The following is a 20,152-nucleotide window of genomic DNA, read 5'->3' as shown; positions in this document are numbered from 1 at the left end:
GATTAATGCCCTCCTTGCCCGGTCTGTGAGTTTTTGTGGGGATGATAGGGATTTTAGGACTTGTACTGCAATTGGATGATGAATCCACAACATTTTAGGCTCTGTCCTCAACAGCATATATATTTAAAAGTAATGGGAGAATTAGTAGATGACACATTTCCAATATATGGAAAATATCTCATATCTGATGTGGGGAGAAAACAGCTTGTATATACAGCAGCAGTTACAATATCCAGTGATGGCAAAAGTAGTAATTCCTCTACTGACGGCTACAGCGACTTTTTCAGCCATATGTTTTAGAGGGACTCTAACATTCCGGATTCTTCGTCAGAGTCACTGATTATAATACAACTATTCATATCTATTATATTTAGCAATTCCAATAAGATATCTTTATCATTCTGATTCTACTCAGTGAATTTGAAGTCTGTCAATTTCAATAGAGATTTGACTATTAATAATCTTTTATTATTGTGTTATGTCTGTGTGTAGTCTTGAGCAGGGATGCTATTTAAATGTTTTTTTATATGTTTTACCTGGTGTGGATATTCATGTCTTCTTAAATTGTGGAAACTTTACCTTTTTGTAGCGCATAATTTCCCTGCCCTCCCCTTCTTGTCAGCATATGAGGGAGTTTTCACAAACATTCTGTCTATTATCTGGAATACTTTCTATTGGTTATAGAGAATCTTTTTTTAGAGCATGTAACATTATTTGCTAAATACATTTTTTTTAACTACACTCCAATAAGTGTCTGACCTTGTGGAGGTGCAGGTTAGTGGCAGGCAAATGATTAAAAATAAAAAAAAGGCAATGTTTAACATATAAAACACAGGTGCAAGTAAAGGTTTATTTGTTGGCTAGTAACAAAATATTCTTATAAATCTTCTGTGAAACAGTAGGAAGCATTCACAAATCAAAAAAATATATAAAAATGTACAGGAACCTAAACATAATGCTGATGGGACCAATGCGGATGATGTACAACAAACTGTGATCAATAATTCCTGATTCCCTCTTGATGGCCATGTTACCATACATCAATACTGTACTAGTGCAATAATACTAGAAGTCCATATGTACAGTATTCCTTGTGGAACTACCAAATAGGTGGAATAAAAAAAATAAAAAAATCATGTCACCTTCCATCTGTGTACATTACTGTAATTTCCAGATTATACAAGATAAACAGGATGTGCAATTTAGCACTCAAATAAATGTATGGTTTCTATAAGAATTTATAAATATACCATGTTGTCATATTTTATGTTCTCCTTTCAAAGAGCTAATTAGGTAAGCCCTGATGGGCCAATGTTTTAGTCTGTAATCACTGTCTTCCAACAAAGATAAACCAAGATAGAAAAAAAAATAATTGAAATTGATAATTTGACATTATTGTAACGGGACAGGTACAAAAGTTAACCAACAGACTTTCCACCAAAAATACTTTGGCAAAATATTTCAGCTAGAATCTGATATACTGTTTTCATATATGTACCCAATACTCTTATCAAAACAGAAGCACTGACTAAGCTTTCTGAATGGCACATCAATAGAAAAGTTGAACCCCATGAAAGCAGAGGCGCTCAGTATGCAAAAGTGTAGACTTAGAGTGTTCTAGGAAAATATTTTATAGTATAAAACGGATTTTAATAGGTGCGATATACTTGGCAGCATGTAATTGCTTTACAAGGATGCTCTGGTCAAATACTGGAATGTAAAAGAATTTCTTCTTACTACATTTCATATAACAAACATCCGATTACAGAATAAGAGGACCAGAGATCAGGAGAAGTTGGGACGCCCAGTTCTTCAGCTTGGTGACTGAAGATCGAAAGATTTTTTGGAAAAGGAACTTTCACATTGTAATTAATTTGATCCTTTTCCACATTCCAGATTTTCTGATAATCTCTTCTTTTCCAAAATCTGTTCCTCAAACTGTTTTCGTTCCCTACAGAAAACAAAATTGAGAAAAAGAAAAAGTTAACCAAAAAACCCAATTCCTCATTGCACAGATCACTGTTCTGTATCTCGTTACCTTTTACTGACAGAAGGCCCTTTTAAGTATTTCATTTCTGCTTTTTCATAATTGATTTGATCGGTGGCAGATATAGCAAAAATGACAGCCTGAAAAAAGTGAAACAAAGGCAATGAGTGTCACAGTGATATGTACAGTAACAATAAATCTGCCAGGTGTAATAAATTGTACATTTGGCATCCAAACAATGAAAAGCACTACTTATTGTTCTGTTCAGTCAGCAAACAATAGGTCTCTTGCAGCTATTATTGTTTATTTAGATCCTTTTTCTCAAGTGGTAGGCTGCTTACTCCTTTCTTATTGTTGGGCTGTTTACGAAATCCCATCACTACTGTGTAACAACATTAAGTAGGAAGAGCATATTTTATAAAATAATATCTGTACAATTAGTGTCTATACTGTGAACAAACATAAGGGACCACTGGTGTATGAAGAGAGACTTAACGCTACATTTTTTCATTATACAGATGTGTACTCATATGGTGCGTACACACTAGGCGATTAAAGTGGACGACTGAACGATATCGTTATCGTTCAGTCGTTCACTTTATTGTCCATTTTTAACACAAAAACGATGAACGATAACGACGCGCGTTCCCGCAGGTCGTTCGTCATCATCGTTCATCGGGTTAACATGCAAGCCAACCTGACGATATCGTCAGGTTGCTGCATGTTATAGAATGGGGGAGAGAGCCCGGCGCTGAACGATATAGTTAATGATATCGTTCAGCGGGTGTGCTCAATGTTATGAACAACATTAAGCACAACCTGCCGGGGCCACACTAGACGATATCGCTCAGGGAGCATATCGTCTAGTGTGTACGCACCATTACACCTATCCTTTTTGTGCAATATGACGTGAGATGCCTGACGCAACTTAGACATTCCGCCATGGGTAGCAAATCCCATGCTTGAGTACCTTTTCTCAAATTTTGCCTTTTATTCACTAATAGTGCACTTATAGCCTGATTCAGAGTTGTAACTTTGATGGTTGTACGTAAACATACTGTGAATGTACCGATCTGTGTCTGCAACAAAGTTCGCAGTGCCTCCTAAATGCAGCATGATTGACATTGCTGTGGCCGTGTGGGGGCGTAGGAGACCAGTGTCCCAGAAAAGGGGGCCGTATAAACCCCATTTTCTGGCCGTGCCAAAGCCAGTGTCGGCGTCTTCCGACAGAGCTTCACTGGTCCCAGAACCATGAATTTCACAGCCATCCTGGGTAACCTAAGGGTTACTCAGATAGCCGATGTTCACGCAACTGATCCGATTGCTGCATCCTCAGAATGAGCGGCTGATCACAGAAGCCAGCAAGACGTCTCCTCCGGCATTAGCATATTACCGTTGCGTACAAAGTCTTATCGGTTGTGCAATAGTGTACCACTCTGAATCCGACCCTAAGTAGCTACTGTAATAGTGTACCAAGTACTGTATTTAGGATTAGTATTTTTTGTTGTAAAGGAATTGGTACAATGATGCATGCCGTAAATCCCTTGTATAAGCCCTTTTTGCATTTTTACCCAAATTACGCACTTTCCTGAATTTTGTGTCTTCATTCGCTAATAGTGTACTATGTATTTAGGATTGTTTTTGTTGTAAATAAATTGGTATAAAGCAGCAGACTAAGACACAAAGGGCCGGATTCAATAAGCCGCGAAAAGCCAGGTGCAAAATTGCATATTGTGCAATCCTATTGTCGAAGTTTTTATACGTACAAATTCTCCATGGTCTAAAACCGGTGTAACGTTTTCATCATCTCAGAGCAGATGATAAGTTGTGCAAAATCCCTATTTTTTGGTGAAAAATGTCGGGACTTGGTTCAGAACTGTTTGAACACCCTGCCCCCCCCCCCAATGACAAATTAGGCAAAAATTATTTTTTAATTTGGGCAATAATGGCATGTCATTTTTGGGGTAAAAAAATGAAAAGTGTTGGAAAATGGGTTTAAAGTAATGGGCCAGGTATTTCAGGGGTCTCTCTGGATGGGACGGAATCGGTATGAAATACAGACGGCTGAATAGTTGCCGGCTCTCATACAGACGCCGGAAGCCTGAAGGGAGGACATCCCGACAGCGGCTTGTAAGTATGCTAACACTCACCTGTCCCCTCCACCTCCAACCCTCCCTTGGTGGTGCCTAACTCTAAAAATCCCAGGGTGGTGCCTAACCCCAAGTCCCCCTCCCGGGGGTGCCAAAACCTACCCCCGCCCCCTTCCCGCACCCTAAACTTAACCCTCCCCGGGGGGAATGTGCCTATCCTTTAGTCCATCTGGCTTACCTCGTTCGGGATGCCGGCTGTCGGAATTTCGTCGTGGAGCTAAAGAGAGGCCTCTGTATTTTGACGCCTATTTTTAGTCCCGGGTTGGCCCTCCGCCGTCGGGATTCCGTGCGGTGGTATATTAACCGCATCCCGATGGGACATGTGTTTTAAACATTGCAGGTGGCTGCACTAGGTGAATTTTTTTTTTTTTTTTTTAGAAGTGCACTTTTTTTTTACTCAAAAATATACTTGCACCCATTTTAATGTACCCCCAATTTAACTGCATTTATTTTGCCAAAATAAAAATGCTTATTATAATTTTTCCACTGTTACACAAATATGCATTTAACAGCCATTTGACACAATTTAAGAACCCCACATACTTTTATTAGGGCCACTAACACACTTTTATATTGATTTCCTATGTCAGTTTGCCTTTTTATGGGGTACAGACTGATTTCCCCAAATTCAGCTGTACTTCTTACAGGTTACTCCATAAACAGTTTTCGTGCGAATGCTGCATCGTGTCTTTTGTAATAAAAAAAAGGGAGCGCGCATAGGCAAAAGACATGAAAACATTGCACCAAACATCCAAAGTGGGTGAAACGTCACTGACATTAAGTTTTTCGCATTATCGCGTCTCATTAAATTCCCCCTAAGTTTAAGAAAGTCGCTTGGCCTGCCAAACACTACCACTTTAATAGAATGTTAAAATGTAACCTTCCTCTAAATGATGATTGGAGTTGAATTATTGCACAATATTATCTACATCTTGCAATGTTTTATTTAAAAAATCAGTATTATTATTATTATTATCCTTTATTTATATGGCGCCACAAGTGTTCCGCAGCGCCGTACATAGAACGAATAGGTGAACAAGAAACAAGTAACTTACAGTACATTACAGTGCAGGACAAGGACACAACTTATATACATTGCTGAAATAGTGATTAAAGCACTCACAATAAGCTGCCGGGAGTTGGCAGTCACGTGTTAGGTGCCCTATGGGATGTAGAGAGTAGAAGAAAATGTAAAGAGAAGCACATGAGAGAAGAGGTCCCTGCTCGTGAGAGCTTACATTCTAAGGGGAGGGGCAGACAGACAGGCGTGACAGAGAAGGGGAAGATAGGGAAGATAGGGAGGAAAGAGCATGAAGTGGGTTTGGATGAGAGCTGGAAGGCCTTGATGAAGTAGTGGGTCTTGAGAGCCCGTTTGAAGATTTGTAGAGAGGTGGAGAGTCTGATGGGGAGAGGGAAAGCATTCCAAAGGTAGGGAGCAGCACGGGCAAAATCTCGGATGCGGGAGTGGGAGGAAGTAATCAGTTGGCAAGAGAGGCGGCATGCATTAGTTGAGCGAAGAGGGCGGGCGGGAGTGTGAAGGGAGAGAAGGTCAGAAATGTATGCGGGAGAGGATTTGGTGAGGGCTTTGTAGGCGAATGTAAGAACCTTAAATTGGCATCTGAAGGGGAAGGGGAGCCAGTGTAGGGCTTGAAGGAGAGGGGAAGCATATGTAGAACGTCTGGAGAGGAAGATGAGCCGAGCAGCAGCATTAAGAACAGATTGTAGTGGAGAGAGGTGAGAGACAGGGAGGCCAGCTAGGAGAAGGTTACTGTTACAGTACAGATGATATACCAACATCCAGTGTTTAAAGTGGTCCTAGAGAGGTGGGGGAACTCACCCTCCCCCTTCTAAAAAAAATTACATTGCGCGGCGAAGGTGCGTGCCAAAAAGGGGGCGTGGTCACAAAATAAATGGCCGTGGTCACACAATAGTATTCCCAATTCAAATTACACCACACAGCACAATCTTGGTTCACCCGATTCACATTGCACCACATAATAATGTCCCTTATTCATCTATGACACACAGCAGTGCCCCTTTTTACACACTGCCCACATTTGTGCCATTTATACACAATGACAACAGTAGTAGTGCCCCTTATGCAAATGCAATGCCCATTGTAGTGGTGCCCCTGATGCAGTGCCCCCAGTAGTGGTGCCCATTATGCAGTGCCCTCAGTAGTAGTGCCCCTTATGCAGTGCCCCCAGTAGTGATAGGGCTCCTTATGCAGTGCCCACAGTGTAATTCCCCCAGTAGGAGTGCCCCCTGTGTAATGCCCCAAGTACTAATGTCCCCTCCACTTACACACACAAAAAAAAAAGAATACTTACCTTAAGCCCCGCTTCTGCGTGGCTCTGGTCCGCCTGGCTGCTCAGAGTCCTCTGAAGTTACTATGGGAGAGACGTCATGATGTCTCTCCCATAGTGTCCGTGGGGGGAGCGGGGCCACCGGCTGCCGCTAACGCTGCGGGGAGGGAGTGGGCGCCCAGCAAACGGAGCCTCTCTGCGGCGCCGGTCTAAGGTGGGTCGGAGGAGGCAGAACTGGTTCCGTCTCCAAATAGAAGTGAAGGAATGCAGTTCCGTCCCGTTCCGGCCCACTTTAACCCCTGCCAACATCACGCTGCAGGAGAAATGAACACAGCAAGCTGTCCACTCTGATTTCTGCTTCAAAAAAGGTCTCTGGACAAGCTAGAGAGTCCTGCAGCACAGAGAGCCAGCTCCATGCTAAAAAAAATTAAAAAATAAGGGGCAGGAGTGAGAATAACTTTAGCTATTCTTACCTATATCTAGATACCATTATTGTTCCAGCACACTTTTAAATGGTAGCCATCCAGCTAGCTGGAATAAAGCAAGTTTTTTAGCTTTACAAATACACCACTTTTACACCTCTAGGGGCAGATGTACTAATCTCTGGAAAGTGATAAATTGGAAAGTGATAAACTACCAACCAATCAGCTCCTGTCATTTTTCAAACACAGCCTGTAACATGACAGTTAGGAGCTTAATGGTTGGTAGTTTATCACTTTCCAGAGCTTAGTACATCTCCCCCTAAAGGTGGGTACACACTTGACGATGCGACGGCCGATGAACAATATATTGGGCGGTCGCTACACACTGCATGATCCAGAGAGCGACCACCCGATTTGCCGTTCACTGACACGATTCAACTTGCCAGTGTTGGCAGCTGGTTGATCCGTCGATCGTGCATGTCAGCCAGCTGGGCGTGCATAGTGGGTGCCCACTAGACGATGTGTGCTATATGTCTGTCTGATCCGCGGTATCGGACGACATATCGTCTAGTGTGTGCCCGGCATTACACTTGTTGCTGCTATGTACAACAATCCACTGGACATATTTGATCAACCTACTTTTTAGTTGCATCATTTTGATACGTTTTGAAAAAATAAAAATAAACTATTTTAGAAATCCTATCTACTGACATACTCAATGTCTGCGTACAGACATGTCCTTATACATCTTTGCTGCAGTTGCGCTAGAAAGCTCCAGGTCCCATGAGACTCTGCTAGCGCCTGCGGTCTTTTTTTGCCGACAATGCCGCCAAGTCGCAATGCAATGTGACTAGGATGCACCAGAAGTCTGCGCTGATTAATTTGAGATGCAACACTTGTATATCTGTGGGCGACTGAGTCTCTGAATCAGTATACGATGTGCTACAATGTAGTGGCCGCAGCTTATTTCATTCCAAGTTTTTTTTTTAATTGTAGTTCATATACAGACTCACTTGCACAATACCAAGTGTCACATATGAAATTAATCAGCACAGTCTGCTGGTGCATCCTAGTCGTATCACATGCGACTTAAAGAAGCATTTTCGCCAAAAAAAGACGCCCGACACTAGAAAAATTGCACTGGACCTGGCGGCTCACTCATGCCGGGCAAGTCGCGCTGTGTGGCGTATTGAGTCTAGATTTATGAGGACTCATCTGAATGTCAGTATGCATACACATGGGGCACCACTATCCACTTCTCAGAATTAAATCCAAAATAATGATTATGAATAATGACAATCTGACTATTTTGATTTGGTTTGGAATATACAATTTGAATGTAATTGCCCTGTTATTATGCTGGTGATAGACCTGTGTTATGAAGCTGCATCTTTACCGGCAAATTCCAATATCACTGATGTTTTATGCAGAACTCTCACAAATTATGCCTTGTTTTTTTCCAGAAGACTTTGTATCTTCAGAAAATACCATTAGTTTTCATAAACACAGCATAGAAATACTTTGTGGTTCCTTCTTTGACATTAAACCACCTTTTCCAAAATAGCAGGTTTCTCTGTGTATGTTTTCACAAACAAATCTGCACTTGGAAATAATGCATTTCTTTTTTTGCCTAATTTTCAAAGTCTAAATTTAAACGCTTACCATGTGTAGGAATAATATGGAAACTCAACAAGGCCTCCTGTTGTTTAGACAACCTACCACAATAGATGAGGGTGCCATTTTTTTATTTTACGGAAGATGTGAGAGATCTAGATTTTCGATCACCTCTAATCTGTAAAAATTTTTCTTCTTTTTCAATCGTAACTAGTCAATAACTACTAACGGGGAATATTGTTTCAAATAGCAGACTGTCCTCTTTCAAACAAGAATGCGACCACATGTGTGTGCGGGCTACTATGGGAGAGAAAATATGAGATATGGTAAGAACTTACCCTTGTTATCTCTATTTCTACGAAGTCCATAGGGTTCCACAGGATACCTTGGGGTATAGGTGTGACGTCAGTCGCAGGGCACCAAAGAGTTAAGCTTTCAGCCTCCCAGGATGCACTAGGTCCCCCTCCTATACCCCGCCCCCGGGCCAAGGCACCTCAGTTAGTTACCAAGCCATAGGCCGGAGGAGGAGAAGGAAGAGAGAGAACAAAGATCTGGACACATACAAGAATCACATTCTCACCAGAGGGAGACGGAAAACCGGTGACCAGAGCAAAGCCCATCTGCAGCACAGGTGCGACAGGGCGGGAGTCCTGTGGAACCCTATGGACTTCGTAGAAATAGAGATAACAAGGGTAAGTTCTTACCATATCTCATATTTTCTACTTCAGGGTCCATAGGGTATCCACAGGATACCTTGGGGATGTCCCAAAGCAGTATCCTTTAAGGGTGGGGACGCTCCTGTGCAGAAAGGAGAATCCGCCGCCCGAAGGAAGCATCCTGAGAGGCGAAGGTGTCAAACCTGTAATACCTCACGAAGGTATGGACAGAAGACCACGTAGCAGCCTTGCAGATCTGAACTGCCGAGGCACCACGTCGAGCTGCCCACGAAGGACCCACAGACCTAGTGGAATGAGCCTTCAGAGAAGGAGGGACCGGTAGGCCTTCATGAAGATAAGCTTCAGAAATAGCCATACGGATCCAGGCTGCCAAAGTTTGCTTTGAAGCAGGCCAACCCTTTTTACAGAAGCCATAGAGGACAACAAAGCGTCCGACTTCCTAAACAAAGAAGTGCGGTCAACATAAGTCCTTAAGGCCCGCACAACATCCAAAGAGGCCTCACCCACGGAAAGACCCGGTGATTTAAAGGCCGGAACAACTATTTCCTCGTTAACATGAAACTGGGAAACAACTTTGGGAAGAAACTCGGACCGAGTGCGGAGCACTGCCCTGTTCCCATGAAAAACCAAGAAAGGGGGTCTACAAGAAAGAGCCCCTAACTCAGAAACTCGTCTGGCTGAAGCAACGGCCAGAAGGAAAACAGTCTTAGCTGTTAGCCATTTAATATCCACTGAGCCCAGTGGTTCAAACGGCGGTCCTTGGAGAGCCCTCAGGACCACAGCCAAATCCCAAGGCGCCACAGGTGGAACAAAGGGCGGCTGAATACGGAGAACACCTTGCATAAAGGTGCGCACATCCGGGATTGTAGCAATCCTACGGTGAAACCAGACAGATAGGGCCGAAACCTGTACCTTCAAAGAAGCAAGGCGAAGCCCATGATCTAGTCCCACTTGCAGGAAGGCGAGAATCCGAGACAGACGAAACTCCCGCGGTGCATAACCTCTCGGTCGACACCACTGGAAGAACGTATGCCACACGCGATGGTATATCCTCGCGGAAGACGGTTTCCGAGCTCGTAACATGGTACGCACCACAGAGTTGGAAAACCCCCAGGACCTCAGCATGGCCGTCTCAACAGCCACGCCGCCAAAGACAGCCGAGTCAGGTCCGGGTGAAGACAAGGACCCTGAGACAGAAGGTCCGGTCGTAGCGGCAACAGCAGAGGACTGTCCACGGACAGACCCTGAAGGTCTGAGAACCAGTGCCGTCTGGGCCACGCGGGAGCTATCAACAGGAGCGTCCCTCCTTCCTGTTTGAATTTCCGGATTACCCGTGGAAGAAGGGAGACCGGAGGGAACAGGTATGCGAACCTGAACGTCCACCGGACGGACAGAGCATCCAGCAGAGACGCCCCTTCGTCTCTTGTGCGAGACCCGTACACCGGCAACTTGTTGTTGTGCCGGGACGCCATGAGGTCGATTTTTGGAAGACCCCACCTGTCCACCAGTAGTTGAAAAACGTCCGGGTGCAGGGACCCTGGATGAACGTCCTGGCGACTTAGAAAGTCTGCCTCCCAATTTAGCACTCCCGGGATGAAGACCGCTGATATGGCCGGAAGATTGCGCTCCGCCCAAACCAGGATCCGAGAGACCTCTACGAGAGCCGCCCGACTGCGAGTTCCTCCTTGCCTGTTTATGTAGGCCACGGTGGTAGCATTGTCCGACTGGACCTGCACCGGGTGACCCTGGAGAAACCGCTGTGCCTGCAGGAGAGCATTGAAGACCGCACGGAGTTCCAAGATATTTATTGGAAGCTCCGCTTCTGTCGGCGTCCACCTGCCCTGGAACAAGTGTGGACCCGAAACTGCTCCCCAGCCCCGAAGACTGGCGTCCGTTGTCAACAGGACCCAATTTGGAACCCAGAACGGACGTCCCTTGTTGAGGTGGGTCGTCTTTAACCACCACGCAAGGGACAGGCGAACCTCCGGGGTGAGCACAATCGTCTGGAACTTCAGAGACTGAGGCAGCCCGTTCCACTTGGACAGGATCAGGTGCTGCAGAGGTCTGGAGTGAAACTGGGCGTATTCCACCATGTCGAACACCGACACCATGGAGCCCAGTAACCTCATCTCAGAGTGTAAGGACACCCGGCGGCTGTGCAGACAACTGCGCACCCTTGACTGTAAAGCAGAGATCTTGTCCTCCGTCACGAAGATCCTTTGCTGTCCCGAGTCCAATAAGGCTCCAAGATGCAGAATCCTCCGAGACGGGATTAGAGTGGACTTCTGCCAGTTGATTAGCCAGCCGTGCCGTTGCAGCAGTGCAATGGTCAGGTCCAAGTGGTGTAACAGGAGCTCTGGAGATCCTGCCACCAATAACAGGTCGTCCAAGTACGGCAACATGCGGACTCCTTGCAGCCGCAGAGAAGCCGCCATGACCACCATAGCGTCCTGTATGTCCAATGACACCATGTAGTCCCCAGGTTCCAGCGCCAGAATGATGGACCGTAGGGTCTCCATCCGAAACTTCGGGACCCGCAAAGACTTGTTGAGTGCTTTGAGGTTGAGAATCGGACGATATGACCCATTGGGTTTCTGTACCAAAAATAGATTTGAATAGAAACCCTGGCCCCTCTGGGAGAATGGAACAGGCACTATAACTCCAGCCTGGAGCATAGTGTGCAATACCTTCTGCAGCTCCGTAGCCTTGTTCCGGTCTGATGGTAGACCCGTGGTGAAGAATCGAGCCGGGGGTCTGTGCCGGAAGGAGAGGGCGTACCCGTGAGAGACCACCTCCAGAACCCAAGTGTCTGTCGTAGTGAACGACCAACACCGGGAGAACTGCAGCAGGCGGCCTCCCACCCTGGGATCCCCCAAGGGGAGACCCGGACCGTCAGGCCGCAGGCTTGTCATCTGGCTTGGGGGCCGGACGTCTGGTACTCCATGCCTGTTTCCGGGGCTTGACCGATTTCTTAGGGCCAGCCTGTCGAGGAAACAACTGTGGTTTGGGCCTGCCCTGGGCCCTAGATGACCGAAAGGACGATGGTCCAGAACCAGAAGGAGCAGCGGCCGACGGGAGACAAGCAGATTTGGCTGCCGCCAGCGTGGCCACAATCTTATCCAGATCTGGACCGAAGAGAACTTCTCCGGTAAACGGCAACGCTTCCAGACCTTTCTTGGATCTGCGTCCGCCTTCCAGGATCGCAGCCACAAGGTGCGACGAGCAGCTACCGCTGCTGAAGAAATTCTAGACACCAGAGTACTAATGTCTAGAGCCGCCTCGTTGATGTAGGTGGCCGAATCACGGAGATTGCCAAACAACTCCGCTTGTTCGGCCGGACAGTCGGATTCAAAAGAAGCCTCTAATGAATCCGCCCAGCGCTCCATCGCTCTGGCAACCCAGCAAATGGCCATAGCCGGCCGTGCTGCCCCCCCTGCAAGGGAATAAGCGGACTTCAGGCAGATTTCTACCTTGCGGTCCGTAGCATCCTTAAGGGAGGACATGGATGGCATCGGCAATGTGGCACTACGGACAAGACGGGTCACGTGAGAATCCACCTGTGGAGGGGATTCACACTTAGCAAAATAATTATCCGCGAACGGATAAGCCACCGCCAGGCGTCTCTGCGGCTGGTATCTTTTGCCAGGTTGTTTCCACGCCTCCTCTAAATGGTCCACCAACTGACCCGAAAGAGGAAAGACTGTGGCATCGCCCTTCACATCTTTGAAAAAGGCATACTTAGATTTAGCCGCTGGGGGAACTTCGTCCTCAATCACCAAGGCTGTGCGGACCGCCCGAATAAGTCCAGGAATATATACTTTGGACTTAGCATCAGCGTCCTTAGTATGGAGAGGTTCCTGATCGTAAGGATCCAGAATCTCCCCATCATCAGACGTCCCTTCGTCATCCTCATAAGGAGCGGACAGAGACGCCACCGGCCTTTTATGAGGCCGCATCACAGACTCCCCTTGCAACACATCCGACAAGTGCTGTACAGAACTCGTCAGGGAGTTAACCCACGCTGGCTCCTGAGAACCCGGGAGCGGGGAAATAGGGAGACTGTGGGGTACCACCAATTGTCGTGGGAACCCCTGCATGGGTGACGACACCACAGACTGCTGGGACAAACCCATCGGAGTAAACGCGGGCTGCGGAGCTAACTGGCCCACTAAAGCTGTTAACGCCTGAGCGAAACAAGCCCAGGGCGGCTCCTGTACCGGTGCTGTAACCGTAATAGGCCGCGCCATGGACAAACACTGCCGGCAAAGGCCCTCCGCGCTACCCTCCCCCTCCGCTAACGGTACTTTGCACGTGGTACACTGTAGCCGGAGGGGAAAATCACTTTCAGACATGATGGCACCACGTATGTGACCTCTCTCACCAATTAAGTATTAAATAGGCGAGAGACCACCCTGCAGCACCGCACCGCAAAGGCTTTAGCAGAAAGAACAGGGACAGTAATAAAGCTGACAGTTTAGAGAAGAAAAGTTACAGGCAGCGCTAGCACAGTCACATACAATGCAGAGAAATAACAATTCCTGCACTAACAGCGCTGATCACTCAACTACACAGACACAGGGCCTGGTAGGACACAGCGCTGCATACACAGACCTGAGCCACAGCGGAGGAGAGGTATGCGGGGGGACCCAGACCACGATGCTTCCTTCCAGACTTCCAGCAGCGTTCACCATGCGTTGCAGAGAAGATGGCCGCCGAGGAGCAGAGAGAAGCTGGCCTGGGGGAGGAGCGCTGACACAGGACCAGTCAGCACAGTGCAGAGAGGGCTGTGAGCAGCGGGGGAGGCGCCGGCTGTGAGACAGGGAAGGCGCGCTCCCCTGGCATGCATTTAACCCCTGGGACGCTGCAGCGCTACCGCTCTGCTGCGGTCCGCTGTCCCAGGGGGTAGTGGAAGCGCAGGTTGGTCGCCTGGCTCCACGCTGCAGCCAGTCCCCAGGGAGCCCCCTGCCTGGGGACTTAGGACCATGTGATCAGCGGGGACCCACCGCGGGACCCCGCTGCTTACCTCTGTCCCCCTTGAATCCGGCCATGGTCCGGAGCATCTGGGGTCACCGCTAGCTGTGACCCCAGACGCCCACCAGCATCCCCGGATCAGTACCGGCGTTCTGGTACCGGCGGGGTGTAGGGAAGACAGCATGGACGTCAGGACTGACTGTCCATGCTGTTCATCCAGATGTGCAGCCACAGCTGCATGAAGAAAAAGCTTCAGGGGCTCTTCTAGCCCCCACTCCAACAGGTGCACCCGACTCCGGCCGGGCACCAAACTAAACTGAGGTGCCTTGGCCCGGGGGCGGGGTATAGGAGGGGGACCTAGTGCATCCTGGGAGGCTGAAAGCTTAACTCTTTGGTGCCCTGCGACTGACGTCACACCTATACCCCAAGGTATCCTGTGGATACCCTATGGACCCTGAAGTAGAAAGGGAATAATGTGCCCTCCTCCATCTATGCAAACATTTTTTTTCCATAGGGCTGGATGATATGGTCTGGTGATTACAGGTGATTGTCTCATAATAGCTGCTAAGGAGTCGGATCATTTGAAAGAGGGGACTTACCTCTTTCATATGTTGGTACTTCCACATTACAGGTGTAATTATGGGCACATAGTGACCTCCAGTGCATATACATAAAATACAGGTGATCACCAGACAATAGCTACTAGGGAACACATCATTTAAAAGAGAGGACTTACCTGCACACGTGATCACCCACATTTGAAAGAGGAGTTATTATGATTGTCATAGGGGACTTAGTAACCCCCTCTCAGTTATAAAAAATGTATGCTTTCCATAGCGCAGGGTAACATTGTCTAACATTTGATCACAAGACAATAAGTACTAAGGGGCCCCATTATTTGAAATTGTTGGAAGCCAGGATGAAGGAGATCTTGCCCCTTCCCTGGACTCCATGATTTTTCTGTCTTGACTGATAGTCATACTAATCATACTTTGTATGGTGCCAAATGAAGGTGCCACCATCGGTCTACACTCTAGCATAGAGAGAGAAAAATTTATATATCTTCCTCCATTCTTCCCATTCATTTTTTTGCCGTGCACGCATGTGCATCTCTGGCTGTCAAGAGTCCCCATCGGTTGTCAAGTTATTATTATAATTTATTTAATTTAGTGCCTTGATCGCTGTGCAGGTTGAAAAAACAAAACATCCTATAATACTTTGGCAAAGCCATTGAGAGCACTGGTGGTGGAGCAGGATTCCAACAGCTACTAAACACTTAATTACCGATCTTATAATTTTACCTGAACGCTACGAATGTGCTTTTTATATATATTTTATATCTAGATTGTTTTTCCCGTAAGAAGAAAGGCCTGCTTCTATGTGGTAATAGTCTATTTGAAACTAGGTTTATTTATTATATGTATTTTTAATAATAGAAATTCCCTCTCTTTATTTTGTTGTAGACTATCTATAACCTTTGAACTGTGCCTTAGAATTATTCTGAACCATATAAATTGCTATTTTTTTATTTATAGTGGAAGAAATACTATCACCACCTCTGGTGTCCCAGGCAAAAGTCATAGAACTACATGTAACCTACTACATGTAACCTACTACACACCAACTGGTCAGATATATGGATTTAGTTTAGTAAAACTAGCAACTCATTGAAAGTGGAGAGTTCTATGGGTTCGCGAATTAAGTTACAAGTGAGATGAATTAGAATTTTACCTCTGGGAGCAGCACCTCAAGAACAAATCTTGTTTGATCTCCATTCATTAGCTTCTTCTCTGCAATGCTCATATTCCCACAGAGAGTCTGTAGATATGCCACCACAAGCTCCATCTGATCTTCATCTTCAATATATGTCTCAAGGCAGTTCACACGCCGGACAGATGACTGGAACTTTTTTAACCATTTTGACTTTTTCTTCCCCTTAAGGATACCTAAGAGATGATTCTCTGTCTGCTTGTTCCTCACAATAAACTCCACCAACTTTATATTTTCACGGTCCCTGGCTGCCCGTTTCCGGTCAGGGAGCACCTTTCTGTTCACATTGTTCTTACTGCCAGCCATCTCTGGTTTAAGTTCGCTAATTTCCGAATCTATTGAGGAGGAAAATACCCATTTCCTGTCACTTTCACATTCTCTCCGCACTGGTAAACCTACAATAGAGAGCAATGTAATAATTTTTCAATGTAGAATTTATTTTTGTAATATATTGGGACAAATATTTTATTTATTTTTTAAATGTAGATATTACAGGGAAAACAAAAGAAAAACATCCTGTCATTATTTTGCAGTTAGTGTAATGCCATAGGTGTAGTGCTACATTTATTCTGCAGCTTCTACCATATAGGAAATACCAAATACATGTACTTCATTATGAATTAAAACTCATAAAATAAGTTTAAAACATGTTATTTTTGAATTTAACTTTTTATTTCTCTTACATTACACATTGCATCTTTTTTTTATTTATATTACCTCGAGGGGAACCCTTTTTTCTTTTTTTGTTACCTTTCATAGAAGTAAAATATGAAGAGGCGATGAAGGTAAAATGTAACAATATTTTGAAAAATTATCTTTTTTTAATGAATGATGGTGTTATGACCTAGGGATCATAGTAACAATGTTAAATTAAATGTTGGTAGTCTATTTACTGATATATTTTGTGGATAAACATGCTATATCCAATTCATGTCAAATTTATTCTAACTGTAAATATTTCAGATTCTTCTAAACATAACACAGTCATCCACTCGACTCTTCATATACTTACATGCAAAAATAAATTTTAGATATTAGTTGCAACCCATCAAGTGTTAGATCAGGTTGACAAATGCTCTAACAGTAAGGGCAATGTCTGAAGAGACTCACAGGGTATTACTTCTCTATGGAAACCCTTACTGCTATTACAAAAATATGAGATATGGTAAGAACTTACCCTTGTTATCTCTATTTCTACGAAGTCCATAGGGTTCCACAGGATACCTTGGGGTATAGGTGTGACGTCAGTCGCAGGGCACCAAAGAGTTAAGCTTTCAGCCTCCCAGGATGCACTAGGTCCCCCTCCTATACCCCGCCCCCAGGCCAAGGCACCTCAGTTAGTTACCAAGCCATAGGTCGGAGGAGGAGAAGGAAGAGAGAGAACAAAGATCTGGACACATACAAGAATCACATTCTCACCAGAGGGAGACGGAAAACCGGTGACCAGAGCAAAGCCCATCTGCAGCACAGGTGCGACAGGGCGGGAGTCCTGTGGAACCCTATGGACTTCGTAGAAATAGAGATAACAAGGGTAAGTTCTTACCATATCTCATATTTTCTACTTCAGGGTCCATAGGGTATCCACAGGATACCTTGGGGATGTCCCAAAGCAGTATCCTTTAAGGGTGGGGACGCTCCTGTGCAGAAAGGAGAATCCGCCGCCCGAAGGAAGCATCCTGAGAGGCGAAGGTGTCAAACCTGTAATACCTCACGAAGGTATGGACAGAAGACCACGTAGCAGCCTTGCAGATCTGAACTGCCGAGGCACCACGTCAAGCTGCCCACGAAGGACCCACAGACCTAGTGGAATGAGCCTTCAGAGAAGGAGGGACCGGTAGGCCTTCATGAAGATAAGCTTCAGAAATAGCCATACGGATCCAGGCTGCCAAAGTTTGCTTTGAAGCAGGCCAACCCTTTTTACAGAAGCCATAGAGGACAACAAAGCGTCCGACTTCCTAAACAAAGAAGTGCGGTCCACATAAGTCCTTAAGGCCCGCACAACATCCAAAGAGGCCTCACCCACGGAAAGACCCGGTGAGTTAAAGGCCGGAACAACTATTTCCTCGTTAACCTGAAACTGGGAAACAACTTTGGGGAGAAACTCGGGCCGAGTGCGGAGCACTGCCCTGTTCCCATGAAAAAACCAAGAAAGGGGGTCTACAAGAAAGAGCCCCTAACTCAGAAACACGTCTGGCTGAAGCAACGGCCAGAAGGAAAACAGTCTTAGCTGTTAGCCATTTAATATCCACTGAGCCCAGTGGTTCAAACGGCGGTCCTTGGAGAGTCCTCAGGACCACAGCCAAATCCCAAGGCGCCACAGGTGGAACAAAGGGCGGCTGAATACGGAGAACACCTTGCATAAAGGTGCGCACATCCGGGATTGTAGCAATCCTACGGTGAAACCAGACAGATAGGGCCGAAACCTGTACCTTCAAAGAAGCAAGGCGAAGCCCATGATCTAGTCCCGCTTGCAGGAAGGCGAGAATCCGAGACAGACGAAACTCCCGCGGTGCATAACCTCTCGGTCGACACCACTGGAAGAACGTATGCCACACGCGATGGTATATCCTCGCGGAAGACGGTTTCCGAGCTCGTAACATGGTACACAGCATAGAGCTGGCAAACCCCCAGGACCTCAGCATGGCCGTCTCAACAGCCACGCCGCCAAAGACAGCCGAGTCAGGTCCGGGTGAAGACAAGGACCCTGAGACAGAAGGTCCGGTCGTAGCGGCAACCGCAGAGGACTGTCCACGGACAGACCCTGAAGGTCTGAGAACCAGTGCCGTCTGGGCCACGCGGGAGCTATCAACAGGAGCGTCCCTCCTTCCTGTTTGAATTTCCGGATTACCCGTGGAAGAAGGGAGACCGGAGGGAACAGGTATGCGAACCTGAACGTCCACCGGACGGACAGAGCATCCACCAGAGACGCCCCTTCGTCTCTTGTGCGAGACCCGTACACCGGCAACTTGTTGTTGTGCCGGGACGCCATGAGGTCGATTTCTGGAAGACCCCACCTGTCCACCAGTAGTTGAAAAACGTCCGGGTGCAGGGACCATTCCCCTGGATGAACGTCCTGGCGACTTAGAAAGTCCGCCTCCCAATTTAGCACTCCCGGGATGAAGACCGCTGATATGGCCGGAAGATTGCGCTCCGCCCAAACCAGGATCCGAGAGACCTCTACGAGAGCCGCCCGACTGCGAGTTCCTCCTTGCCTGTTTATGTAGGCCACGGTGGTAGCATTGTCCGACTGGACCTGCACCGGGTGACCCTGGAGAAACCGCTGTGCCTGCAGGAGAGCATTGAAGACCGCACGGAGTTCCAAGATATTTATTGGAAGCTCCGCTTCTGTCGGTGTCCACCTGCCCTGGAACAAGTGTGGACCCGAAACTGCTCCCCAGCCCCGAAGACTGGCGTCCGTTGTCAACAGGACCCAATTTGGAACCCAGAACGGACGTCCCTTGTTGAGGTGGGTCATCTTTAACCACCACGCAAGGGACAGGCGAACCTCCGGGGTGAGCACAATCGTCTGGAACTTCAGAGACTGAGGCAGCCCGTTCCACTTGGACAGGATCAGGTGCTGCAGAGGTCTAGAGTGAAACTGGGCGTATTCCACCATGTCGAACACCGACACCATGGAGCCCAGTAACCTCATCGCCGAGTGTAAGGACACCCGGCGGCTGTGCAGACAACTGCGCACCCTTGACTGTAAAGCAGAGATCTTGTCCTCCGTCACGAAGATCCTTTGCTGTCCCGAGTCCAATAAGGCTCCAAGATGCAGAATCCTCCGAGACGGGATTAGAGTGGACTTCTGCCAGTTAATTAGCCAGCCGTGCCGTTGCAGCAGTGCAATGGTCAGGTCCAAGTGGTGTAACAGGAGCTCTGGAGATCCTGCCACCAATAACAGGTCGTCCAAGTACGGCAACATGCGGACTCCTTGCAGCCGCAGAGAAGCCGCCATGACCGCCATAGCGTCCTGTATGTCCAATGACACCATGTAGTCCCCAGGTTCCAGCGCCAGAATGATGGACCGTAGGGTCTCCATCCGAAACTTCGGGACCCGCAAAGACTTGTTGAGTGCTTTGAGGTTGAGAATCGGACGATATGACCCATTGGGTTTCTGTACCAAAAATAGATTTGAATAGAAACCCTGGCCCCTCTGGGAGAATGGAACAGGCACTATAACTCCAGCCTGGAGCATAGTGTGCAATACCTTCCGCAGCTCCGTAGCCTTGTTCCGGTCTGATGGTAGACCCGT

At 46.9% G+C, this 20,152-nt stretch overlaps 1 protein-coding gene across 3 annotated transcripts in view; it reads right to left on the bottom strand.

Annotated features, from left to right (window-relative positions):
• Nucleotides 1–831: 831 nt before the first annotated feature.
• Nucleotides 832–20,152, bottom strand: part of PWWP3A (PWWP domain containing 3A, DNA repair factor) — a 119,230-nt gene continuing 99,909 nt past the window's right edge. For all 3 annotated transcript variants that reach the window (XM_088460374.1, XM_088460373.1, XM_088460375.1), the window contains 3 exons: nucleotides 15,859–16,292; nucleotides 2,039–2,127; nucleotides 832–1,951 (listed from right to left, as the gene is read on the bottom strand). In XM_088460374.1, coding sequence (XP_088316500.1) covers nucleotides 1,870–1,951; nucleotides 2,039–2,127; nucleotides 15,859–16,292 — 605 coding nt within the window. In that variant the 3' untranslated portion in view covers nucleotides 832–1,869. The remainder of the gene's footprint in view (nucleotides 1,952–2,038; nucleotides 2,128–15,858; nucleotides 16,293–20,152) is intronic.

Source organism: Taudactylus pleione, unplaced genomic scaffold (genome assembly GCF_031769625.1).
Source record: "Taudactylus pleione unplaced genomic scaffold, aTauple2 ptg000044l, whole genome shotgun sequence".
NCBI lineage: Eukaryota > Metazoa > Chordata > Amphibia > Anura > Myobatrachidae > Taudactylus > Taudactylus pleione.
The sequence above is the reverse complement of the archived record's forward strand: the minus strand, read 5'-3'. Positions and strand labels throughout refer to the sequence as shown.